Raw genomic sequence first — 27149 nt, forward strand, 5'->3', positions numbered from 1 at the left:
CAGCTGTCGGAAGAGACAGTCCTTCCAACCCGTCCTGGGGAGAAGACCCCAAGGGATGCCCCTCTGGGATGCAGCTTTCCCCCTCCTCAGGCTGGCTGCCTTCCAGCTCTCCCTTCCCCTAGCCTCTACCTGTGGCCCCCGCCCCCCCCCAATTCCAAGCCAGCTCGGCTCCTCCCTCCTCTTTGTTCAGGGCAGAGGTGTCACCTGCCAGCTGTAGCCCCAGGATCATCCTTTGCCCCTGGGAGCTATTCAGCTCTTGTTGCTCATATCTAGCCTGAGTCTCCCTTTTGCACTCCCCCCACTCCATCACATGCTGCTGCTGCTTCTGCTGCTGTTGCTGCTGCTGCTGCTGCTGCAGGGTGTCCCACCCCCTCCTCCCGGGGGCCCCTCGAGGTTCCGCTCCCCCCTGCCCCGGGGATGGGGCATGGCACTGTCATGCAGGGTGGGGGGGGGCAGGGGCTGACGCACTGCTGTGAGGGCCATGGCCCTGCTGTCCTTGGGGCCATGGCCATGTGAGCATGTGGGGGGCCCTGGACACATATCTATTACCCCCTGCCCCTCAAGCCCAGGGGTGTACACCAGAGGCGGGTACATACCTGTCGGTCCACTCCCACGGTCCGGAGATCCCCGGGGGGCGGAGGCCCGGCTGCTGCTCCGGGATGGCAGGAGGAGGATCTGCAGCCCAGATTCTGCGGAGGAGGAGCCCCCCTCCTCCTCCTCCTCCTCCTCCTGCCGCGATGTCCCAGGGGTGGGCTCCGGGGGGGGCCCCCGAGGTGCGGGGCTTACCTCTGGGGCGGACTCCGGCTGAAGGGCCTGCTGGGGCTCGTCGGCCGAAGTATCAAGGGTGGCTGGAGAGGAGGAGGTGTGCCGGGGGCCCAGGATGTCCCTGAGCTCCCTGTAAAAGGGGCAAGTGACGGGGGCGGCCCCAGATCGGCTGGCCACATCCTGGGCCTGGGAGTAACCCTGCCGCAGCTCCTTCACCTTACTCCTGACGTGATCAGGAGTGCGGGCAGGGTGACCCCGGGCAGCCAGGCCTTCGGCCAGCCAAGCGAACGCATCCGCGTTCCACCTCTTGCTCCCCATTACCTGGAGCACCTCCTCCTCGCTCCAGAGCCCCAGCAGGTCCCGCAGCTCGGCCTCTGTCCAGGAGGGGCCCCGCTGCTGCTTGCCAGCCTGGCTGCCCGCCTGGCTGGGCTGGCTGCCCTGGCTCCCCTTGGGGGGTTCCCCTGGGGGCACTGGGGGGGCTGCCAGGCAGCCATCACAGGTGCTGGCCCTGTTCTGGGTGGCTGAGGAACGTGCAGGCTGGCCGCGTGTCTGGGCTGCCGCCTGCACGTTCCCTCAGCTTCCTGCACAGGAAGGGAGGGGGAGGAGACCTTTAAGGGGCCACTCCACGCGGCCACCATTGAGCTGAGGGGCTGCAGAGAGCGTCTCTCAACCCCTCAGCTGATGGCCGCCATGGAGGACCCGGCAATTTCGACGTTGCGGGACGCGCAACGACTACACGGTCCCTACTTCGACGTTGAACGTCGAAGTAGGGCGCTATTCCTATCCCCTCATGGGGTTAGCGACTTCGACGTCTCGCCACCTAACGTCGAAGTTAACTTCGAAATAGCGCCCGATGCGTGTAGCCGTGACGGGCGCTATTTCGAAGTTAGTGCCGCTACTTCGAAGTAGCGTGCACGTGTAGACACGGCTCATCTAAGCACAGAAACTTCATATTGTCCTCTGCTTCGAAGAGCTGGCTTCCACAGCAGATTCAAGTATCCACCCTCCCACAATCCCCTAGTAATTCTGTAAGTCCTGGGCTGCCATTTAAAATTAAATGGCAGCTCCCTCTGCAATCATGACAAATGCCACGTACTCCTTTGGAATGAAATAAATTCATTCCAACCCTTTTTCTAAAGTGTAGCTTGCAATGGTGATTTGCAAGACTTCAGAGGCACACATTATCTCAAATGGCATTTCACGCACCCAGAGGTCTTTAAAAAAGGTCACATGGGGGCCAAGGCTTTGGTAATCAGTCCTTACTGATTTATGTAAGCAAACATGACAACACTCCATTCAGGTGTTGGACAAGGGAGCGGGAAATCAGTATTTTCACACCACAATATCTAGGAGAAAACGGATGTGCGTTATCATTATGAAAATGTTAAAAAACAAAGTGGTCCTGCCATTCTCATCTCTTTAAAAAACTTCAAACCTTGAACAATAGATACATGTTACTTCACAGTCCTATATGAGAGCACAATTTACATTTCTAGTTTTTCCAGTGTGTATTACCTTTAAATCATTATCCTGATAGGGTTACAGATGTAATAGAGAAATGCTCGTTTATTATTCTTTTGGGACTATTTATAGTCACCTTGCTTATTTGAACAAATACTATCCTAATGTGAATTTTAAACACTGAAGATTGCGAGCACATATATTATTTTAGCATGTGATTAGGATTAAAACAATTAGGCTGTGGCCACACTAGGGAGTGCCATCGAAATGGCTTATCCCTATCCGTCATTTCAAAATAAGTTATTTCAAAATAAGTGCTATGGAAGCAACTACACACAAAACGCGGATTGATGTTGCCATCTGCAATGTTGAAAAGACTCCCAGTGATTTTGAAATGGAGTGGATACACAGCCACAGCTTCATTTCAAAATAACGGGGCAGGAAATGGTGAGGGCAGGGTCGAATGGCTGACAAGCCCTTCCTGGAGCACAGGTGAGCCGACCCCTTAAAGGGCTCCTCCCAAACACATCCCCCATGCACATACTGAGGATCCCGGCTGCTTGCAGCACACGGCCTCCAGCACAGCACTCGGCAGAGCCTTGTTTAGCCACCACACCACTGACTGCCATGGACCCGCAGCACTTCACTGACGGGGACATCTTGGACATCGCGGCCAGCCTGATGGCCATCCTGACAGCCTGCCATGTGAGGCTACATGCTGCCCAACACGTGGCCAACTTCCTGCAGCCCCCCCGCCCCATGCTGCATCTGGAGCACCCCCTGTTCCAGCCCCACCATTGCCTCTGGCAGTACCCCACCAGCGGGGAATGGTGGGACGACATCGTCCTCTGGTAGTGGGACGACAACCAGTGTCTCCGCAACTTCCAGATGATGGGCCACCTTCGTGGAGCTGTGCCATTGGCTGGCACCAGCACTTTGTCACCACGACACCCGCATGCGGCCCGCGCTCCCCCTGGAGAAACGAGTAGCCATCGCCCTGTGGAAGCTGGCCACCCTGGACAGCAGCCGCTCCGTCGGCCACCAATTCAGTGTGGAGAAGGCCACCGTCGGGTCGTCCTCCTTGAGGTAAGGCACCCAGGGCCACACACCCATGGCAGGGTCTTGTGGGGGGAGGGTCTCAGGGAGTGGGGTCCTGGAAAGTGGGGTCCCGGGGAGGGGGGTCCCAGGGAGTGGCGCCCTGGGGAGGGGGTCACCCATACGCCAACACACACTCATGGGCGCCTGTGCCCTCTACCCCTACAGGTTGTCGCTGCCATCAACAGGATCCTCTTGCACCTCCTGATCCGCCTTGGAGACGTGGACACTGCCATGGCTGGCTTCCAACAGCTGGGATTCCCCAGCTGCATCAGTGCATTGGACAGCACCCACATTGCCATCCGGGCCCCACCACACAGCCGGGGATGGTACATCAACTGAAAAGGCTACCACTCGGTCATCCTCCAGGCCCTTATGGATGCCTGAGGACGTTTCACTGACGTCTGTGTGGGCTGGCTGGGCAGGGCCCACAACGTCCGTGTCCTGTGGAACTTGTGGCTCGGCTGCAGGATGGCAGAGGGCTCCTACGTCCCACCACGTGAGCTGCCGGTGGGGGATGTGACCATGCCCCCATGCATTGTCGCCAATGCTGCCTACCCACTCCAGCCCTGGCTAATGCACCCCTACACGGAGCACACCAATGAGAACCAGGACCTCTTCAATGCCCACCTCAGCCAGGCCAGGAACACCATGGAGTGGGCGTTCGGCCATCTGAAGGCATGTTTCAGGTGCCTCCTGATGCACTTGGAGGTAGGCCTGCCCAGCATGCCCGCAGTTGTGGGCACCTGCTGTGCACTGCACAACCTCGTGGAGAGCAAGCAGGAGCTCTTCGTGGCACACAGGGCAGCCAAGGCTGTGCCGCACTATGAGCAGCCAGGTGCAGTCCCATGTCGCCAGGTGCACCGGGATGGGGTGCGCGTGCAGGAGGCCCTCTGGGAGACCTTTGCCCGGGGGCCCCCATGACCTGGCCCGGCTCCCTCCATGCAATTCCCCCACCCCGTTCTCACCCCTGCCTCACCAGTACCCACCTTGCCATCCCCCAAAGGCAGGACACATAGCACCATTAAATAAATTCAGCTGCTATTTTTGGAACACAAACAATGTGTGCCTATTTACAGGGGGGGCGAGGGGTGAACTATATTCATGGGGAGGTGAGGGGGCCTCAATCCTCCGTCGGAGTGGCTGGTCGGGAGCCACGACGGCTCCTGGAGCCACTACTACCTCGGGTCCGAAATGGCAGCCAGGGAGTGGCTACAGACATTTAATTTGGAAATTAACATTGAAAGGAGACACTGTTCCCGACACGGGAGTGGAATAATGATTTTGAAATGAACACCTTTTAATTTCGAAATTAATTTTGAAACGAGCAATTGCTGTGTAGTCACTCTCCTGCTCATTTTGAAATAATTTTCGAAATGAGCTGCTAGTGTGGCCACAATCTTAGTGAACCTTAAGGATTGTCACTAATTTTCAGTGTATGTAAAATAAATCGATTTTTTCAGTGTCCACCGAATATATTATCATCACGTCCTATTATAGTAGGATATGCCATCTCTTTGCAATCATGGTCCCATGCTCATTCTGTGTAAACATTCACATAGTCCTAGTATGTTGAAAAAAATGCAGACCATGTGGCCATGCATTGCCTGTAAAACAAAGCTTCCTCTCCATCATGGTATAGAAGTGAATGCCATTCTATTCTGTCTGGCATAAACCACGCCACATCCCCATCACTTTAAATATCAGTGAACTGACTGACAGTAAATCAAGCCATTCTACAGACACTGAAATATGGGCAATATGCTGCAAGTTTGAAATTTGGGAAGGACACACGAATAATATTCAAGTGGGAAGGGCAGTAACTTGGGGTATATTCTGCCATGTTATAAGACCCAGGGCCTGATTTCTCTATAGTGGAATATCACTATTGACTACAAAGGAGTTACTTCCAGGGCCCAACTCACATCAGTGTGGAAGAAAAGTGAGATCCAAGACAATATAAATACACAATATACATACATTCACTCAAAGTTACATCATTTTACATCATAATGAATTGCTGAAACATATTAAGGAATACAGTCCCTGGCATTTAGGGTACCCAGTAGTGAATATTATGTAAACTAGCTAATACTACCAACGCCGATTATAATGGAAACTTATTATCCTCTTCCAAATCTATCCTTAAAACTATTCATTAGCTTTCAGACTTCAGAGCTCTTAGGAATGTTCCTTCAATTGGTAAGTAGAGCTTTTAATTTTAAATCATTAAAATGCCAAATTCTGACAGGCAGTGCCACTCCACTCAGAGCCAGGAATAGAAGAATAATGAGGAAATTGGTCACTCAGAGAGGGACTATTCCTCAGGCCCTGCATGGTATGAATAAGCTTTTGGGGTGTCTGTGGGTGACTACAATGATAGGCCTACACAGCTCTATGTCAATTATTCATCATCTCAGTAGAAATGGATTGCACAGGTGGATTCCATATAAGGAAACACACACACACACACACAATTACTGTTTTTGTAGAATGCTTGCACCAGGCTGGGAAATGCTCTTACCTCTTCCATCACACTTGCTGGAATGTGAACCAGCTGTTTCCAGTCTTGACATCTAATTTTGTAACAAGCCCCAGATATTTTTTATAGGCAGTTGTAGCAGGATGGCCATTTTACTGAGGGCCCCCTTTTAGGGTAGCTCCATTATTAGTCTCTACTTTCAGGCATGAGCTTGGATCCTCGGTACGGGTGTTTGGTGTTAACTGCTGACATTCATCCGAAGATCAATCACTTGTAAAGAATAACAGTGGTGGTGTCATCCATTTAATGTTTATCATGTTTGCAAAAGCACATGAGGAAAGCTATAGTAATGACAATCATTGCACTGCCATGTGCTGGTGGGAACAAAAGTGATCTACTTTAAACTTCCTCGAGGTTTAACCAAGCCACAGAGTTGCCCAGCACCTGTTGGATTACAAGCTTCCTAGAGAAGGTCTGAAATCTTCCATAGCTTATGTGGCCCTCTCTTTACCACACATGATCAGTAACGTGAGTTTATCTGCAGAAAATACTGTGTTTAAACTACTCTTAGTGAGTGCGCAATGTGCCTAGGGTGGCACATAACCAGGGTTCATCACCAAATTTGGTCCACTGGTTGGATCATTAGCTTCCTCATCCAAGGCCAGGTATTAACAGGGAGTGTGATATGAGCACTGATCCATGCTACCCTTTAAAAACTGCTGAAGAGGAGTTTTCTGCTCCAGAGGACAGCAAATTACTGTGATAATGCTGATCTGCTTGTGGGATGCTATGATGATGCTAGAGTTTGTTTGGTTTCTTCCTATAATCAAAAGGGGAGATGGGAAGACCTATTAGATCACCCTGTCCATTCTCCTGCCAGAGAAGAACTGTTCTCTCATGTAGTGTTTCTTAACAGTTTTGAGAACACAGAACATCAAACAATATTTTTTTAATGTGGAACAACTATGAAATTGTTCTTCAAAAATAGTTATTAGACAGCAAACAAACAAAACCCAGCAACATGTACAGCAAAAACAAAATGAAGAAATATAATCAGGTTTCACAACAATGCAGAAGTAACATTGTATCTGGTTTTAATAACAGAAATATAGAGCATCCGTGTATGACATCAAAAAAGCGTCAAAGACTCGTGGCACACCTGCAAGTTGTCCATGGAACACCCGTGCTCTCCAGAACATGGTTTAAGAAACACTGCTCTAGTGGATGAAATTCACCCAGATGCAGAGGGAGCCTCACAGGGCCATTTAAGCCCAATTCAAATCCTTAAACCCAGGCCTTCAACAGCATCAGAGCTACAGTCAGTACATCTTAGCAGCTGGGGCACAAGGCCCTGTGTTCCCCTAAGCACATAATTTAGCATGTTATAAGAATGGTGCTAAATTGTGCCTATCGGCAGCAGCCCTTAGGGCAGCACTACAGCCAGGCCTCTCTCACCCAGGCTGTGGTCAACATGCCTTCTCTGCTGAGGCTGTGAAGGCAGGTGGCATGTGATGAGTTTCCCTTCTGTTGGGATAATTCAGCCAAGTGCATGATGATAACTGCCACATGCTAGAGCAGTGAAAAGCAGGCAAAAGAGAGGCCATGGTCTGGCCCATACAGCAAAATTGATGTCAGTGCAGAGGCCCCGAACTTATGCCCTACTTAAAATGGTGCGTAGGCCTTGTGCCTGCACAGGAGAAAATTGCATCCTGAGGCCCCGATCCTAATTTCCCTTAAAATAGATTTACACAGATGTGAGCCTGCACTACTATCAGTGGCTATAAACTGGAGTGGGAAAAGAATAATCTGGTCCTTAAGGTGGAGCTTCAGTGATGGTTGTGATGATGTCTCAGCTTGCATGGATTCTGCCACAAACATAGATCTGAAATTATGGTCTGAGACATTACGTAGGGCTCTCTGTATGTGAATGGATTACACTGTAGAGTACATTCACCAGTGCTTTGGGAAGTCTGGCATTAAATGTTCCAAACCACGGGTTGTCCTGCTTACCACTGTTGTTGCAAATACCTGTTCCATAAGATTTATTTTTAAATTTCAAGCTGTAACCATTCAGAATGTGTCTTGTTTTTAACTTTTACAGGATTTGCCCTCCTTGGGGGACATCCTTGTTTCCTTACAACCCAGGACATACATTTGGGTGTTAACGAGAGTCTCACCGATACAGCACGGTTGGTGAAATATCATGGGATTGTTTTACACATGTGAAAGTACTAGATTTGGCTCAAACTGGTGAGCAAATTGTTGTGAAATAAATACACCAAGTTGTTGATAACCTTGTGAAGGATTTTAGAGTCCCCAAGTATTTGTTTTCTATGACATTTCAAAGATCTGAAACATTCTCTACATTTTTGCAGTTTGCAAAATTCACTCATCAACTTTTTGCATTTTTTCCAAATCAAGCTTTCGGATTCCCCTCCCCACCTCCCCAGCCAATGCTACAGGAAGTTGTCCAGAGCTTTAAAACCCACAGAGGTTATTTCTTGCAGAGGCTGTCACTTTGCCTCTCTCCCCGTTAAGCCTTTTATAAAGGACTCATTCCATCTGAAGTTTTGTGCTGCTTTCTAAGAAGCCCCTCTTCAGCCTAAGATTAATATGCCAGGCTCAGCTGCTCCAAAGTTAGTATCTTTTGAAAGGTCCTCTCTGCTTCATGGAAAGACATGCAACCTCAGACTTATCAAGATCAATTCAAGAAACACAATCGGCAAGTTGTGGTTTTATTTCCCCTGCTGACTATGCTTTTTGTGGTTGTTAGCTGTAGTGATGGCTTCTCAATACTGCATTGCTTTTCCCTCTGCAATGAAATCTGAGGAAAACATAAGGGAAAAATCAAACCTTTGGACATTTTAGAGTGTCCTTTTCCACTTACTTCTCCTGAAGGAGAGTGGATATGGTGCAGTGACAATAGAAAGTCAAACTTAGTCTCTTTAGGATGGATGATACATAGCTTATGCTCCTCCTATACTGTATCCCACTAAACACGCAATATGAAGGCGCTACAATACTCGTTAATTGTGATGTTAATATGCTGTTGACAAAGCATCACTCACTGGCTTGCTTTGGTGACTAGAAGTGTGACACCCCTTGAATGATGGGAGCTGTAAAGAGAGGCAGCCTAAGCTGTTAGTCAGGTACAGTATAGTCTCATGTTCCATCTCTGGGTTGCTCCTTCGTCCGGTCTGACTTCATCTCCCTTCTACTTCCCTTCCCTTCTACTCATTCCCCCAAGTGACTTTCTTTCTACACCTAAGAGTGTCACCCAAACAAAGCTGCTATAACAGTCATAGTTATATCCAGACAGGCCATTCAAACTGACCAGGCCACCTTCATTACTACTGTAACTCCAGTGACATTAGGTTTAGGGAAATATTACAACAAAAGGGGGACAGTTTCCTCTGCTGTATTAAGGGCAGGTAGAGAGTTCCTTCCCTAGGTTCAAGAGAGCATCTTCTCCCAGTTCCTTCTTCCCCTCCCCCCGCCCCCCCCCGCCTTCTGTTTTCTCACTGGCTAACAGTAAAGAGCGAACACACCATTTCAGAAAGTTTGAAAAGCAAGCAGCATGAGATAGTTGGGAAGCCTGAGGGAAGGAAAAGGGACCAGATGGACACAAAATCACAGTGACAGCTGGGAGACATTTGCTGAAGTTGGAAAGTGAAGACCAAGAATTCATATTTGATTGAGGCAAAGGTGAGGGGATTTAAAGAGGAACTGGTTGGTGTCAGAGAAGAGGAATTTGCAGCTGCACATCAGATGGAGTGAGGTGAGGGTCCAGGATCCCAAAGAAGAAAGGTTGCAGTAATTTAAATGAGAATAGTTTAGAGGTGAAAAAAAAGGGAAGAAGGGATCTTTTGAATATGGGGTTTGCTTTTGAAAGAGCCACGTCTACATTGCTTTTCTTCTTTGGAAAGAAGAATATGCAAATGAGGTGCCAGATATGTAAATCTGTCCCTCATTTGCATTTCCAATTTCCCTCATTTGCACGCCTCTTTCAAAAAAGGAATGCAAATGTAGACACAGCTTAAATGTCTTCTAAGAGCCTAGTCGGCAATGGAAGTTTTGGTAATACTGCTAGACAATATTGAACTCCTGTGGTCTGGCAAATTCTCTCATCTGGCACTGCTCGGGTCCTGAGGATGCCGGACGAGAGAGGTGTAACCTGTAGTGACTTGGTAGCATTATTAGAAGATTAAACCATGTTATTCATTATACATTTTTAAACAGAAAGGGTATACATTTTGGACAGAAACACTTCCCTTTGGTCCTTTGGGTGCTGTTACATGAATCTGCACTATTGCCATACCCAGTGCACCCAAATCTTGAAAATGTCTTTGAAAGCACACGATTTTTTAAAAAGCAACCTTGATGTTATTTTCCTTTGCCTTTTGGTTTTTGAGGATCTAATGCACACTTTGGTGTGGAGGAAAGTGTAGCATTCTCCCCCCACCACCTAGGATCACGGCTAGAAATCTGTTTTTAAACGAAAGTTGAGGTTCACCCATAATAACATGTCTGCAGGTCCTGGGGGCTTTAAGCAAAACACCAGGCATCTCAAAACTGACAAGTATCATAAGAGTTGCTCTGAGTTAATACCAACATAAGAATCCTGGCAACTTCCCCTGATACAGGGTAACCACTGACAGTCAGCCCCATCAGAGTCCTGGGCCCTGCCCCTCTGATTGTCTTCAGAAACTCACAGATACTTTAACTGGCTCTAGCTTCTTTCAAGATGTCTCTTATCTGGTCCAGGTCTCCCATTTGGGGCAAACCCAGTTGTGTGCGATTTCTTTCAAATTAGCTCCAGCCCATTTCAGCCATGGCTGATCCTGGTCTTATCTCAAGCCAGCCCCAGCTTCTTGGTGGCTTCAGTCTGGTCTAGGTTCTGAAAGGACGGTTCTCAGCTTGGCTTTTAAAGAGCATAATAAAGGGGTGTGTGTGTGTGTGTGAGAGAGAGAGAGAGAGTGAGAGAGAGAGTAACGCTGAGGGGAGAGGGGTCATAGCCACGGCTGCAGTTTTTTAATCCAGCCCGGCAGGATCATGGAGGCAGGCTGCAGCTGTGGAAAAAAGTGACAGCCATGGAAAAGGAGCCCAGCAGCTGGAGCTATTTTCCCAGCCCCTGCATGACCTGGGGGTGGGGGCAGAGGAGGGACAGGGTTGGAATTTGTAGCCACAGCCTCTTGGGGAGGTCTAGTTATGTGGGGGGGATTGCTGGGGGAAGCAGGGCTCCACCTGCAGGGCACTGTGGCCTGTGCGTGCTGGGTGGTGGGGTTGGGATAAAGGGCAATTAACTCTCCTGGCATAGTCCCTGTATCCACGTGACCACTGTTTTTCTACTGCGGCTGCCCCTAGTTGTCACTCTGCAGAATGGCTGTTCCCTGCACTTGCTGCCCCCAGGTTGTGAGTTTGAAGTATATCGATGCCCCTCCCTTTCTGTGTTCTGGGAAATCCTGGGATTTCAGGCACTTCCCATTTTCCAGACACAACCAAACCCTGACCTTGGTTTAAGTCTGGGTAAAAGGAAGCTGCATACTAAATTTTGTGAGCGTAGCTCTTACTGTTTAAAAGGAGTTCTTGCACAAATGTAGTACAGAAAGACAGACAGACAGACGCAGTCTGGTAGCTGTTACACATTAGGATGGTACTGTTGTGCTCTGGCTTCAATGTTTATCAAGATGATTAAAAGATCATAGTAATTTAAGACAGAAAAGACCTAGTGGATTATTCTGTCCTAAACCCTGGAAAGATCAGTGTACAGTACAAAAACACTGTCAGATTCTGTAATATTGTATTTGTTCTTTGTCAAATAGCTAAGGAGAAGTATCATACCTTACATCTTTCTGAGTTATCAAATTCTTTTAATCTTATATTGTCAAACAATTACCTCTGTTAACTGCACATTTATTAATGTTGCCTCATTAGTTCTGCTGGAGTGACAATCAAAAATGACAGAAAACTATTGAGTGGGGGGCAGGGTGTGGAGCAATAATTTCCTTTTGCTTCTTATAGCTTGTTAAATGCATTTTAATGGGTTATGCAGACATCATTTATTATTCAGGCAGATGGAAAGAATTTATTCATTACCACCACTGATTAATATTTATGCATTGCAGAGTGAAGAATAAAGGAGCAATAATACATTTATTACATTTGACCTTGATATTTTTTCCTGTGCTATAGGGTGCTGTCTAGCATGACGAACGCAGTGTTGGCCCGAGTTTATAAACAATCAGATCTGGACCTGTTGGCGAAAGAAGCCTCAATCCCAATAGTCAATGGCTTGTCTGATTCATACCATCCAATCCAGATTTTAGCTGATTACCTGACTCTCCAGGTAACAATACTCTATTCCCTTTATAATAACACAGGTTTTAGAAAAGCAGACATTCTTGCTAAATATTGGGAGAAATCCTATAATTCCAAGCAGTTTATCCTTAGATACTTTGACCTAGAACTGTGATGTAATTTGGAATAATTGTTGATTATAGGGGCCCCAGTCTGACAACACGCTTGAAGCAATTGAGTATTACTACCAACCTCTGTTGGAATGAGGTTAAATTTATACTTAATTTCCATGTTGGGTTGAGCTAATCGTGCAAGAAATTTGCGAGGTTCTTTATCGATTAAAATAACAGTAAGGTTCTGTCACCACTGATATCAATGAGAGATTTGCCACAAAGCCTGCATTTCATTCTGAAGTTCTTGCTCTACTCTGCATACAGGTCAGACACAGACCTTTTCTATACAAGAAGGATGCAAAAATCTAGTGCATATTGAGAAGGAATGAATTAGGATCATATTCTGTTCTAATTTTAATACAGTATTTTATGTCAGAACTACATACAAGTAAACATATACAGGGCCAGATCCTCAGCCGATGCAAATCAATGTAATTTTATTGAAGTGAATGGGCAAACACCAATTTACAGCCAGGTGAAGTACATTGTAGAGCTGGATGAAAAATTCGTCAGACTCTTCCTCACTTTCTGAATGGACGGAAGCTACTTCCTTACATGAAATTCAGGCTACATGAGGGTGTGTGAGAACAGAACCCTCACATAACTCAAGGGACTACTGTATCCTCAGTGGTGAGACCTCATTGTTTCACTTACTTAAATAATTAAGATGGGAAATATCTCGTTTTTATACAGATATAGATTATTCTCACAACAAAATGACTGACAAAATGTCACTAGTTTATCAACTACAATTGGTTAATAATTAAATCACATGGTGTTTTAATATCATGTGCTTCAAAGAGCCACAGGAGACATATTATGAACCGTTTGTGGCTCAAGAACCTCAGTCTTAGTATCACTACTTTAGCGTAAGTGACTTCTGCATGTGACGAGCTTGTTTTCGTTGAAAGCCATCTTCAGCTCATCTGTAAAAGTGAGGGGACACCAAGTTTTTATGGAACAGAGGTAATTTTGGGATTGAAGTGAGTCATCCCTCACACTGAGGTACACTGAAGAGAGATACATTGAGCCAGCCTTAGTGTGCAGCTTAACTTATGTAAGGTACTGAGTCATAACTAGAACTTTGGAAATGATAAAAGTGATTTGTTTCATTTACATGCTGAGAATAATTGTAAAAAAGCTTCATTTAAGTTTTATTATTTTACCTCACAAACACTCTACCTATTAGCACTTATTTTCCCATTGGAGGTTAGCATATTTTCAATAGTAATATATGAGTCATATGTTTTATATAATGGTGTTAATGTTCCCTTCTTACCAAGTGGGCAGCCACACACTATTGCATTACCACCTGTACTCTGGGATGCCTTTCCGACAAAGCTTACATAGCGTGCTGTGTATTAACTTCTATGTTTCTTTCTAACTTCACTTTGGAGTTTAGAGAGAAAAACATGACACATAGGTAGCTGGCTCCTGACTCTCACCCCTCTGCACAGCCCTGATGTGATTTTCCAGCAGAGATTAAACAGGGGTCTCAAACTCATGGCCTGCAGGCTATCTACAGACTGAAGTCCAGAGGGGCCAGGGTAGGAGACATGGCCCTACCTGTCCCCCCAAGCTCTGCCCTTCTTGCCACCTCCCTGTCCTCTACCCTCCACCATGTTCCTTCCACCAAGGATAGGATGACCACCCGTCTTGTATTGGGTGGGCCGATCCTGTGTTTGGGATGACAAAAAGTCATTCTGACTTATTTTTTAAAAGGGACAGATTGGCCTGTATTTAGGCCCTTGGGGACTGGGGCTGAGGGCAGGAGCACCCATGGCTGCCGCTTCCCTGGGGCTCCAGGTGGGGAGCTCCTGTGGCCGCCACTTCCCCAGGACTCCAGGGTTGGGAGTGCCCACAGCCGTCGCTTTCCCTGGGCTCTGGGCTGGAAGTGCCCATAGCCACTGCTTCCCCAGGGCTGGGGGTTGGTGCCAGCTCCCTGGGGCTTGGTGGAGCCTGGAGAAGCCCCCTCTCCCCTGCCATATCTCCCTGGCCTGTATTTGGAACAGGGAGATATGGTCACCCTACCCAAAGAACGTAGCCTCAGGGATTGCTTGGGGGGAGGCTCCTGTGGGGCAGCAGCAGGGGCTTGGGCCACCCCACATTGCCAGCAGTGGTAGGAGCTTTTGGGAACTGGCACAAGTGTGTTTAATGAGTGTGGGAGGGGTGGGCTGGGGTGGGGTTCAGGGGACAGGTAGGGATTCACGCACCCCAGGCTGCCAGGACTCCTGGACCAGATTGTGAAAATGCTCCAGCTGTAGATGGCCTATGGGCCATGAATTTGAGTCCCCTGAGTTTAGAGGTAGATACATAGGATTAGAGTCTGTGTCTTGCCTTTAAGAGGTGTAGTACAGAACTTGCTGCCTAGTGGGAGTGGAAGCTAAGCCACTTTAGTTCTCTCCTGATTCTGGACTGTTCTACAATCTTCTACATAACTGAATTAGGCTGGGGGCCTGTTTATTTTACATCACCTTTACTGGGCTGCCCACAATGTAGACCCACCCTGACAGACCCCTGCGAACCACTAACATCCTTCATGCCTAAGTTTGCAAGGGGGTCTTCAGAAGGCAGTTTTATAACCATCTCCCCACACTCTGGGTAGCAGGGGAATCTTCCTTTAGCCAGATCTAGGATTTTTGACCCCCTCCACTTATACTGCTCTGGCCCTTTCACTCAGAGTGAAAGAGGTGGAACAAGGGTAAATGTCTCATTCATAGACTACTGGGCATGGCTATCCACAAAGCTTCATTTCCTCTCTGGCTTGCCCTTACGCTGTGGGTTGTCCTTGGTTTTCTTCCCCATGTGGGGTAGAAAGCAGCAAGGAACATATTGGCCATGTGTTATATTTCAAAAGACAGTATTTTAATAACTTGGTGAGTTTCACCAGTTCCAAGAACAGAGGTAGGACATAACACAGGAACAACTGGTTTCACAGGTGCCAGATGTTACTTCCTATAGGACAACAGGGTTTCTTGCAAGATTTTCAGAGAGGTAAATTTATATATTATTTGAACCCTGACGGTGGAAAGACTAATCTAAATGAGTGCGCGTGACTGACACCCTCCCCCACGCTTTGAGGGGAAGGATTTATGAATACAAATAAGCATAACTCAGAGGTAACTCAGGACCACATCTTTTCAATGATATAATCTGCTGGATTTTTAAATCCTATTTTTGTGCATGTATCATTCTTCTGTGTGAAACTGGAAATATACAGTGTATATCTTTACAGTTTTAAAGGTGCTAATGGGTCTTAAAAAGAAGAGTTATCTCCCCTGGTGACTAAGCAGTCAACCTGAAGGCCTGTAAATGACTTTATTTGTTCCATAGATCTAGGACGTGGTTGGTCTGGAAAGACATCTGACCATGCAACCCGCTACAGGTCTCCATTTTAGGCAATTTAGATTTTGGTTTTTTTCCTGGGGGTGGTGTTGGGGAGGTTTAAATAAAGGATTCCCGCCCAGAAGGACAGCCTATTTAAACAACAGGAAAATGTCAGCCCCTTTGTCTTCATCCTGCTTGGAAACTGCCTGACACACCGTCAGAAACACAGAGAACTTTACTGGAGGTCCAGATCGTGATAAGACAATTTCTGACCTGAAGATTTCACCTGATATATAAACAGATATTTAGGGTAAGAATTCCCAATGATAGAATTAGTTGTGCATTTTCTCTTTTGTTTGATTTGGTAATTCATTTTGATCTGCCTATTTTAGTTATCACCACTTAAATCCTACTGTTTTGCTTAATAAAACCCTTTTGCTTATAATCCAGCCCAGTGTAAAAAATTATTACCTGGGGAGGGCTACTACTGTGCATATTCCCTCTTACACTGACAAGGGGACTTACCTGATTAGCCCTCCAAATGCAAACCTTTTGCATGGAGAGAGAAAAATTTATTTGGGGTTCTTTTATACCCTTCTGGTGTTGATTCCCAGGTGCTGTGCCCTTGAACTGCATCTACTTAGAGACATGGGTCATCAGTGTCTGCACTGCACTGCGGAGGGGTGGGGGATAACCCCAACTCTGCGCCTTGTCTGGGGGAGACCAGAGGATCTGGTTCAGTAGGACAGGGTGGTTGGGAGCCCCAGAGAGCAAGAAGGTGGATGTCATTGGCATGATCAGCACACCGGGGAACATGCCAAGGGGTCCTCTGTGACCGCACCTGTCAAAAGTCCCTGCCACAGAGACTTTATGACTTAAACAGACAAGATGGGAAACAGATGTGAAGTGACTGGCTCAGGATGTCACAGCAAGTCAGTGGCAGAACCCCCTTCTGACTCCCATGCTAAAGCACTACCCCCTGGATTGCACTGCCTGCTGTGCAATAGTTTTCTGGATGCAGCCCCCCTTCCCCCCGATTTATATTTTAAGTTTTGCCAAATTATTGACTTGTTATTCAAATGTCAATATTGTCAAATGTCAATTTCTCAGTAAATTACAGTATCAACACACACTGGTGTCATGGTTTGTGGTTGTATAGAAGTAAAATCAGATGATGAGTTAGACCTGAAACTTCTTAATTAACTACCCTAGCCTGTTCCTCTTTCAGGAGGAGAGGCTTGTGGCCTGGCTTTCTTTACAATAAGCAAACAAACCAAAATAATTATGGATGTGTTTTCAGTGTGTTTTTTTCTGAGATTTTATAAGCTGCAGCCCAGAGTAGGGACAGAATGAAACCTGGAAACTAACTAATAACTTGAGAAGAAATAGGTTGTATGGGCAACTTTAATTATTTTGGTGGGTCTTTTCAGACAAGGTCTGTTGCATTTCAGCACCACTGGACTGCCAAAGGGAGGCAATCATGTGGGGAAAAGGGCTCCAGACATTAAGATCATTCAGTTTTTGTGGTTTTACTAAACCAAAGTACTTGGTTGTCATGCCTAAAATGTAAAGGAAAACCACAAGGCCATCTTGGCCAACTGGATGAAATACCTAAGTCAGTGAGCTGGGACTGGGGACAAAATGATACAGAAGACAAAAGTCACCTGAGGTTCTGGTATGAACATGTCAGCCTTTCCAGGGCCATCCTAGGGGAGCTGGGGGAAATGGGGCAACCCCGAACTCAATGCCCCAGGTCCTGGTCCAGGGCCCAGGGCAATCCTGTCCCGCTGCTGAGCTGCAGGCCCTGTCTTTTCCCCAGCCCAGCCTCTGCTCTGCCCACATCTGCCCCTCCCCACAGCAACTAATTAGCTCCCAGCTGAGAGTTCCATCTACTGCTTTTGCACTCTAATGCAAATTAATCCCTGAAATTAGGCTTGGCGTGACAGCCTCTGAGAACACCCCTAGAATAGGATACAGTGGGGCTTTTGGGGATGTTGGAAAATCTGTCCAGAGCAGGTGAGCCAACAGCCTCACCAGGCCCCTGGGCAAAATGGGGTGGGGGTGTGTCTGTGCCCCCAGAAGGGGTGGGGCCTCAGGCATAGGGCATGGAGCCTCAGGCAGAATGGGTGGGGCTGGGGCAGCCAGCCTTCAATACCACCTGGCCCATGATCCTCCCCTACCTCTGCATTGGCCACAGCACTCCAGGTGATTTAAAGGGCCTGGGGCTCCAGCCGCTACCACAGTAGCAAGAGCTGGTGCCCTGGACATCTTTGAATTGCTGGGCCTCAGAGCAATTGCCCTCTTTGCTCCCACATCAGCAGACCTGGTTCAGATGTTATGCTCCAACACTCTGTATCCACCAGGTCCTAGTCTGGTCTTTAGTCAAGCCCTGAAAGTATGCCAGAAATATCCTTCCAGCCAGCGATCTGAGTCATTTGCATTACGATTCCAGCCAGGGAAATGGTTGTAGCTGGGCTGGGGACAGGGGCAATTGCCTGCCAGCTGCAAGGACAAACAAAATTGACAATGTTGGACTTGCTACTCAGGATCTGTGAAGCTTCCCAAATTACAATATAGAGCCAAGGGTGAAGTCAGGCACTTTTCAATTAGTTGCATCAAATATCCCAAATGGCACTATTTTCATTGGCAAAAAGTATAGTATTTTTGCCCTGAAACAAGTCCACAGACGTTTGCTAGAGGAGGCCATCTCTGGGAGAGAAAGGGTAGTTCCCTCTCTTCTCTTTGTCAGTCACCTAAGAGCTTTTGAAAATCCTGCCCTTTATCTTTTTAAAATATATATGTGACCCCAGAGACACTGAGTCCACTGAGAGCGAGCCAACTTTTAGCTTATACAGTAGAGTCCCTAAAGTTGAAGGTCCATTTCCTCCTGCCAATGAGCTGGGTCTGTTGGCCATATGTGTGTGTGTATATATATATATATGTGTATACATATATACATATATATGTGCGCACACACACACACACGCACATTTTTCTACTATGAAAACGCCAAAGTCAGGCTACATCTACACTAGAGAGTTTTGTCACCAGAATGGGGGTTTTGTTGACAAACGTCTGGAACATCCACACACAAAATGCATTTTGTCCACAGCCTGTCGACAAAACTTGGCACTTTCGCTGACAGTGCTTTGCCTCTCTGCGATGAGGAATAGCACCTTTGTTGAAAATTTCTGTCAACATAAAATCCAGGTAGATGCTCTCGGGGGGGCCCTCTGGTGACAGATGGGGCTTCCAGTTCACTGTGCAGCCCTGGTTGCTGAGCTTCCAGTTGCCCGTTTTATCGAGGGAGCATCCAGGAGGTCTGGGTGCTCTCTGTCAACAGAGCCGATTGCTCTTCCAATCTGCTTTTGTGTGTGGATGTGATCTGTCGACAGAAGTTTTGCTGGAAGAGCTCTTCAGACAGAGCCATCTGTTGACAGATTGCTAGAGTGTAGATGTAGCCTAAAAATCTAAGTTAAGGTGAGTCAATGACACCTTTGCTGTCATGTAAAACAAGATGATACATTCAGCAAGGGAGGGTTTAGAGTAGACATTAGGAGAAAGGTTAAGCATTGGAATAAATCACCTAGGGAGCTTGTGGAATCCCCATCACTGGAAATTTTTAGACAAACACCCATCTGGGAATGTCTAGATAATACTTAGTCTTGCCGTGAGTGCAGGGGACTGAACTACATAACCTCTTGAAGTCCCTTTAAGTGCTATGATTCTGTGATTCACCCAGCTGTCTTTTCTTGGATTTAAGTTCAGCCGTAGGATGCTTTTTCTTCTGGTCAGCTTTGTGAAATATTACTGTATTGCTTATTCCTGGAGTGGCTGTCCTATGACTGCTACAGGTTTGATTAAAGCAATGCTCCATGCATGACAGCTATTCAGAATTGAAGCTGGTGAATTTATATTAACTCAGCTGGGTTTTGTCAGCTGTTCCTTACACCCCCTGCCACTTGTTTGCTGAATTTCTAAAATCATCATTGCAGTATTGTTATTGGTTTGACAGGAGCACTATGGCTATCTGAAGGGGCTCACAATAAGCTGGATTGGTGATGGAAACAATGTGCTGAACTCCATCCTGATGAGTGCTGCTAAATTTGGAATGCATTTGCATGTTGCTACTCCAAAGGTAAGAGAGTCACACTTCAAAGGTAAGGAAGTAGCACTTTCTAAGGCTCAAGTTCTGGTCTCAGACACTTTCATAGCTCCCAACAGCTGTGCATCTGGCTAGCCTATATGCAGTCTGCACAAGTATGAAAAGGTCCCTCCCTCCCCGATGTGCCACCACAGTGTAATCCATAGTGAAGCATGATGTATTATTTATTTTTAGAGGGAATACAAGGAAGTTCTCTTCTCCAAGAAGCTTACAGTCTAACAAAGAACACCCTTCATGGGCCTCATTATTGGGTCTCTGTACTTTCATATAAAGCTCCCAGGAGGATGTAGCAAACAGCCAAAACCAGTGTTTCACAACCTTTTCAAGTATGCAAGCACTTATTCGGTTTAAAACAAATACTAACCCACCTTATATCCAGTGCAAAAGTGTATCAATGAGAACAATGCTTAATCTATCTAATTTATTTGTATGTGCCCTGAAGGACTGACAGAGAATGCTTCCCCTCAAGAGTCAGGGTGCATGTGGGTTTATATAGCAGGGAGTGTGGCGCAGGGAGGAAAATCCATCTGAAGAAGTCAGTTTTACCCATGAGAGCTCATGATCTAATGTATTTGTTAGTCTCTAAGGTGTCGCAGGACTGCTTGTTATTTGTGAAGTTACAGATTAACATAGCTACCCCTCTAATACATAGACAGGATATGTTGCACGGGGATTAGTTCCTGCAGAGTAACCAAAGCAGTCCCAAAGCTTGTAATGCATTTTATAGCAAATGCACTGTAATGTGTAAATGTGTATAAAGGAAGAAGTTTGCTGGATAACTTTGAATGTGATGTACATGTATGAATACCTCCTGTAATTGAATCTCATCAACTCAGCTTAGCCTTGCTATTTGCCAAGTACAAATATCTGAGTGACAAAGTCTGGAGTAGAACAGAGATCTTGGGAAGCTAAGTGCAAAGAGTTCTCAAAGGGAACCTCAACACCCCATTCCTCAGTTATTCTCCAAAAGGAAATTTTAGTAATACTGGCACCATTTTGTAGCATTTTGATTTCAACAGAACAGCATTCTCCCATGGGAAACGGTTCCATCAAAGGATTTCCAGCTAGCTCAGTAAAATAATAATGCAAACATGCACTGCGATGTTATCATCTTTTCGACAGGGCTTTGAACCTGACCCCAGCGTAGTGAAAGTGGCTGAAGAGTACTCCAAAGAGGTACGAGCCCATATTTTGAATATGGTTTGCTTTATGTTTTAAATGAAATTGTCTGACCCCGCCTGCTTTGCCCACCTTAGTATGGCACCAAATTGTCTTTCACAACTGATCCCTTGGAAGCTGCAAGTGGTGCCAATGTCCTAGTTACGGACACGTGGATAAGCATGGGACAAGAGGAGGAGAAGGCAAAGCGGATGAAGGCTTTCCAAGGCTATCAGATCACAATGCAGGTAAAGGCCAAGCTGACAGTGTTTCCAGCTTTTGCCAATATTTTGTGAGGGGTGGGATTTTATTTTCAGTTCATGTCATGAGAACATGAGAGGCTCCGGGCCTCTGGTGAAGTTCAGCCCTGCTGGAAGCAGGCTGAGTCTCCCCCTTTCACTGGCTTTTTTCACAGAGGAGGGCAGGAGAGAGCAAAGTGCCCAGCATCTCAGGAAGCTCTGCTCCATGCTCCCACAGAGACCCAAATAGGATTGTGCCTCTACTCCTCCCTCCCTTCCCCCCACGCACAGTAACTGGCCTGAGAAGGGGCAGAAGGGGATGAAGAACTCCTGGATTTGCCCCTTCCAAGCTGGTAAGCTCCCTTGTAGTTCTGGGGGAAAGGAGGGAAGAACGCCAGGGGAACAGAGGTGAGGCTGCAGGGTGGATTGGACTGAGGAAGTGGAGGCTGATGGGGTGTGGGGACTGAACTGAGGGTGGGGGCTGGGTTAGGACAAAACTGAGGACGGGGAGGAGACAGAATTAATTGCTGGGCTGGAGGTGGGCATATGAGGGGTGAGAGCTTCCGCAGCAAGAGCCAGAATCACCTAACCCAGTGGTAGGGTACCTTTTTCGGGTTGTGAGCCAATGACCCATAGACAGATCAGTCGGGGCCGCACAAGTGTGTGGGCTGGGGGTGCAGGAGCAGTCCCAGGGTGCTCACCCCTGGAGGCACATGAGTTTGAGTTCCCTCCATTCTCAGGCACCCACTCCACTGCCAAGGCGGCTGCAGCTTCCCCTCCCCTTCCTCTGGCTGGGGAAACATCAGTGAGCGATAGCGGATCCTGGAGCAACTTCCTGCCCTCAGGTCCTGGCAGAGCCCCTGGTCTGGATCCAGCCCATGAGACTTGTGGCTCCAAACCCTCCACCCTGCTGTGGGCTGGGTCTGATGGAGGGGAATCCCAAGCCTAAGAGTCAGGATCCAGAAAAGCCGCAGTCTGGATGTGGACCACAGGCTGTGGATTCCCTACATATGACCTAACTCAATACATTTGAGAGAGTGGGTAACATTAGATGCCCCCCCCCGCCCACACGCACGGGCAGAAGGGAGTTCAAAAAAATCTAAAGACAGGCCAAAAAACCTGCAATGTAATATTTTTTTAAAAAACCTCCAGATTTGGGTCGTGTTGTGTCGGACTCATGATTTTGGGTCCATTGAGGTTGGCAGTACTGTATTTATTTGTGCTGGCCCGCCATTGTGGATTCTGTTTTTAAAGATCAACCCTGTCCAAGGATTAATGTTGCAGTTCTCATGAGGATTGGCCCTGAGGATTGGTTTGTGTTTCACACCAGCCTACGTCTGCTAACCAGCACGAGTGCTGCCTGAGTTATGTGAGGCTTTCCCCGCCAGGCTCTCTGCTCCAGTCTGGCTTCCCTACCCGACACGCTACTAGAGCATGAACAGAGGGGAGAGTCAAGGCTTTGCTTTTCCCCATCTCAAGGACTCTGTATTTTACCTTCTGTCCCTCCAGGCTATCCACCTGATTATAGCCACACTGCAAGAGAAGACTCTTTACATGTCTCCCAGGCTAAGCTGCAATTATGCTCATGTTGCAGTTCACAGAGTGCACAGGCAGGGCACCGTTTTGGGCAGCTTAGCGTGTAAATGGGCAAAGCTTTCAATATTTTTAAAAATCCATTTTCCTGAAGTATTTATCAGAGAAACAACTGATAGAGAAAATGGAACCTAATAGAATGTTAACTGTTGGAATATCAATAGGAGCCTCAAATGCAAGTAGCAGACACAGCTCCACTTGCTTGAAGTGCTATAACCCTTCAATAGTCTGTTACATCAATGTATTATGTGTTACTGATGTCAAAGGAATTGACCAGGGCCTTTTTAGATATATCTTAATATGCAGTTATTGCCATTACCCATATATTCTGTTGGCATATGGCACTGTTGCCCAAGTGTACTTATTGATCAGCAAAAAGCAATCAAGTAGCACTTTAAAGACTAGCAAAATAGTTTATTAGGTGAGCTTTATTATTATTTATTATTAGGGCTGTCCCATGAAAGCTTACCTAATAAACTATTTTGCTAGTCTTTAAAGTGCTACATGACTGCTTTTTGTTTTGATAGTGTATAGACTAGCATGGCTTCCTCTCTGTTATTATTGATCAGGCTGCTAGTTCACCACAGTTTATGCTCTCCTTTGAGAGCCAAAAATCTCGGGGTGAAATCCAGGCCCCACTGAAATCAATGGCAAATTTCCCATTGACTTGAATGGGCTGAGCAAGTCACCCTGGATTGTTATTGTATTCATACTGGTGTCAATCTAGACTAACTGTGCTGATGTCAGTGGAATTACTCTGGGTATAAATGAGAACAGAATCTGGATTTCTTAACTTTCTTTAGCTTTCTTACTAGCTAAAGATCTTGCTAATGTACCATCACTTTGCTCACCTTTTTCATGCTTTTTTATCTTTAGACTGGAAAACCTGCAGCTTCTGATTGGACCTTTTTACACTGTTTACCAAGAAAGCCAGAAGAAGTTGATGATGAAGTATTTTATTCTCCACGGTCACTGGTTTTCCAGGAGGCTGAAAACAGAAAATGGACAATTATGGTATGAAAAGCTAATAAAAACAATTCAGGGTTAGGCAGTACTTGGATATTGTTCTCACCTTTAATCCAGATTAGGATTTAGCTGATTTCTCAGTAAAACATGTGCTTCAACACAGGGCTGAGCAAACTTTTTACACGGGGCCCCACTTTTTGTCCCTGCAGTTAGCAGGACCTCCCCAACCTGTCTAATGTCATGCAAACTGATGGAAATTTTGGTTATGTTCATATGAAAAACCCCTCAACCTTTTGGCATATGTAAGAAGATAAGTCTGTAGAATGTACAAACTTTATTAATTGGTCTATACATGTGAATACACAGACATAAAACAGTAACATAGTTCAACATGTGTAATGAGATTGATAAGCCTGAGACCCAGCGGCTGATTGTGCTGCCGCCCCTTAGAAAATTTCATGCCACCCCTCCCCAAGAGCCTGCCCCCACACTTTGCTCTCCTTTGCCTTAATATAACTGTTTTAAAATGCCACCTGAACAAGTCACAGTTTTAAGCGCATCACACTTACTATGGGAGATAATGTCCTTTCTTGCCTGCTTTTACCTTTATCTACTCTTGGTTGACCCAGATCGTTTTAACTCAGTGAGATCTGCTCTTTTTACTGCTATTGTTATATGAGGTCATTGGAGTTACACTAGTCTGTAGGTTAAGCTGCAAATATACTTAAAACTTAGGATGGCGCACCTTCAGCACTCAGGCTGCCACTACACTACCATTCTCCCTTCAGAGGGGCCATGGTAATGAGGCAATTTGAAGTAGGCTAATGAGGTGCTAACATAATTGGCATAATGTCGGCCATGCAAACACACTTTGAACTGCAGATTGACGGTGAAGATGGGGGCAGCTTTGAAATAAGTGCCCTGCTTCAACATTGCGTTACTCCCACAGAACTAGATCGGAGTAAGGGAATGTCAAAGCGGGGAGCTTATTTTGAAGCTGTCCCCATCTTCACTGTCAGTCTGAAATTCAAAGTCTGTTTGCGTGGCTGCCATTATACTAATGAGGCGCTGAATATGCACGTTAGCACCTCATTAGCCATCTTTGAATTGCCTCATTACCATGGCATCTCCGATGGGAGAATGGTAGTGTAGCAGCAGCCTCAGGTTTCAAAAATCCACATTCCTGAGCAGCATAACTATGATGACTTGAACTCACGATGCAAATGCTGGTAGGTCAATGAAAGCATTCTTCCATTGATCCAGCTACCATTGCTTGAGAAGGTGTAGTTATTACAGTAATGGTAGAGCCCTTCCTTCACTATAGCATGTGCCTTTACAATAGAGCCACAGGACCATAGCAATACTTCTGTAAGCTCAATAGTGTTGACAGTCTATGCTCTACCTCTTCCAAACACTCAAAATACCAGTCCCAAGAATGGTGCTATAAAGGCTACATATTTAAACTCAGGGTGAGATACCATAGAAACTAGTGTAAACTTTGCTTGTAAAAGCATTGGAAAACAAAGCCTTTGAAGTAAAAGTATGTGCTCTTTACTTACATATAGGGATTTAGTCCTGAATAACACTGACTATGTGAGCTACATGAATGTACTCAGCATAAAATACAAATTGTAACTCTACCATCAATATTCCTACCGCTGTCTGTCCTATTTTTCACAACTACTACTTACTGGAGATTTTAGAACAGTCATGCTGGGAAAGGTGGTGAAACCTCTACTTCCCAGAGGTGAGAAAACAGAATGGAGTCACCAGCACTTTCAGAGGAACTTGCCTTTGTTTAAGCACAGCTATCCAGTCGGGTATTCTGTAAAGCAGTGGGAATCTAAACTAGGATAATACCTGGACAGAAACAGATAAAGAACAGAACTGCAGGGCTTGGCTTTACAAACAGAGAGGAAAAACAAATCTGATTTAGATATAATCTTACTTCTCTCTGATTGCCACTTTCTGAGGGTAGGTACCTTTATTTCGAAATAACAGCTGTTAATTTGGAAAAAAAAAACTAGCCTAGCATCTACATGATGCTAGAGTCTCAGGCAGCACTAAGGACTGTTAAGACAGGGAATAGCACCTATTTCGAAATAAGCCATAGTGCATCCAATGGATCTATTTCAAAATAGGCTCTATGTGTTTAGATGATGCATTTTGCAAGAGCTAAATACTATTTCAAAATGCATTCTTGTGTGTAGTAGCGTTGTTTTGAAATGAGCTCTTCCAGAACAGCTTATTTTGAAATAAGGCTGCTGTGTAGACATCTCCCAATACTCTCATTCTACAGTCACTGATATATCTGAGGATTGTCAGAAAAAATGAAGCATAGCAAGGAAACTACATGACACACAATACAGTCAAGATTTTCTGGGACAACAACTGTGGTTAATCTGACACAAATCTTGATGTCCTTACTCAACTAAGGCTCCCATTGGCATCAATGGAAATTTTGCTCATGTCTGCATGGAGGGTCAAATTTAGCTCCCATATACATGAATGCAGATCAGGAGTAATGGCAGACAGAATTTAGCAGGTTAAAAGATCTTAAGGATTTGTTCCAGTATGGATACTGGTTTCTAGCACTGTTTTTCTGAACTCGTCTTCTACCATACGTTCATGTATGGTGTGCTAACAGCAAACCTATTCAGTACAAGCAAAATACTCTCATTTTTAGACTTTTTGATGACACACCATTGGAAATTCTAGAAAATAAATCTAAGCACGCAGTTTCTTCTGGGAAAAATCGTTTTCAGCACAAAGCCTTGGAACTTGAAAATATTTTTCCCTGTTTATTTTCTTTGCAGTATCTGTTTCCAATATGATTGGGGTTTTTGTTTTCCCTCCCCCTCCAGGCTGTCATGGTTTCCCTGCTGACAGATTACTCACCACAGCTGCAAAAGCCTACATTTTGATGCTTGGGATCCTGCCAAGAGAAAAATATTCCTCACCAGCAGAAATATTCTGGTCTGCAAATATATAGCTAGCTGTCTTTCAAACAGAATCAAAGCAGCGAATGATTCCTTAATAAAATTTCATAGGCTGGCTCTGATGAACTGTATAATATTGCTTTCCACTCATGAAAACCTTGGAGACTATGTGAATTAAGCAATGTTTTTTCTAGATGCTTTAAGTTCTGTAGCTTTTGTATTGACTCATGTCTCTTAACGTTTTCCAAAACTGTAGTTTAACTAAGAAATACATTTGTATCATGGGCAGTGGTTTATGTATGTTGTGGTAGAACTAGTGTTGTAAACCTCCAAATATGTTATATAACCTCTGTACAGCTGCCCCTAAATCTGTTGGATTTTTCTTGCTGATCTCGGGGCACTTGCTTAGAGAACTAGCACCTTCCTGCTATATTCTGGAAACTCAACAATTTCCCTAGTTGCAATCTGGCTATCTAGTGATCCCCAACT

General features: G+C 46.0%; 1 protein-coding gene across 1 annotated transcript in view; it reads left to right on the top strand.

Annotated features, from left to right (window-relative positions):
• Nucleotides 1-26682, top strand: part of OTC (ornithine transcarbamylase) — a 39363-nt gene extending 12681 nt beyond the window's left edge. The window contains exons 4-10 of the mRNA XM_074994784.1: nt 7905-7992; nt 11996-12149; nt 19616-19738; nt 20888-20941; nt 21022-21171; nt 23632-23769; nt 26586-26682. Coding sequence (XP_074850885.1) covers nt 7905-7992; nt 11996-12149; nt 19616-19738; nt 20888-20941; nt 21022-21171; nt 23632-23769; nt 26586-26645 — 767 coding nt within the window. The 3' untranslated portion in view covers nt 26646-26682. The remainder of the gene's footprint in view (nt 1-7904; nt 7993-11995; nt 12150-19615; nt 19739-20887; nt 20942-21021; nt 21172-23631; nt 23770-26585) is intronic.
• Nucleotides 26683-27149: the final 467 nt, after the last annotated feature.

This window comes from Carettochelys insculpta, chromosome 1, assembly GCF_033958435.1.
Source record: "Carettochelys insculpta isolate YL-2023 chromosome 1, ASM3395843v1, whole genome shotgun sequence".
Taxonomy (NCBI): domain Eukaryota; kingdom Metazoa; phylum Chordata; order Testudines; family Carettochelyidae; genus Carettochelys; species Carettochelys insculpta.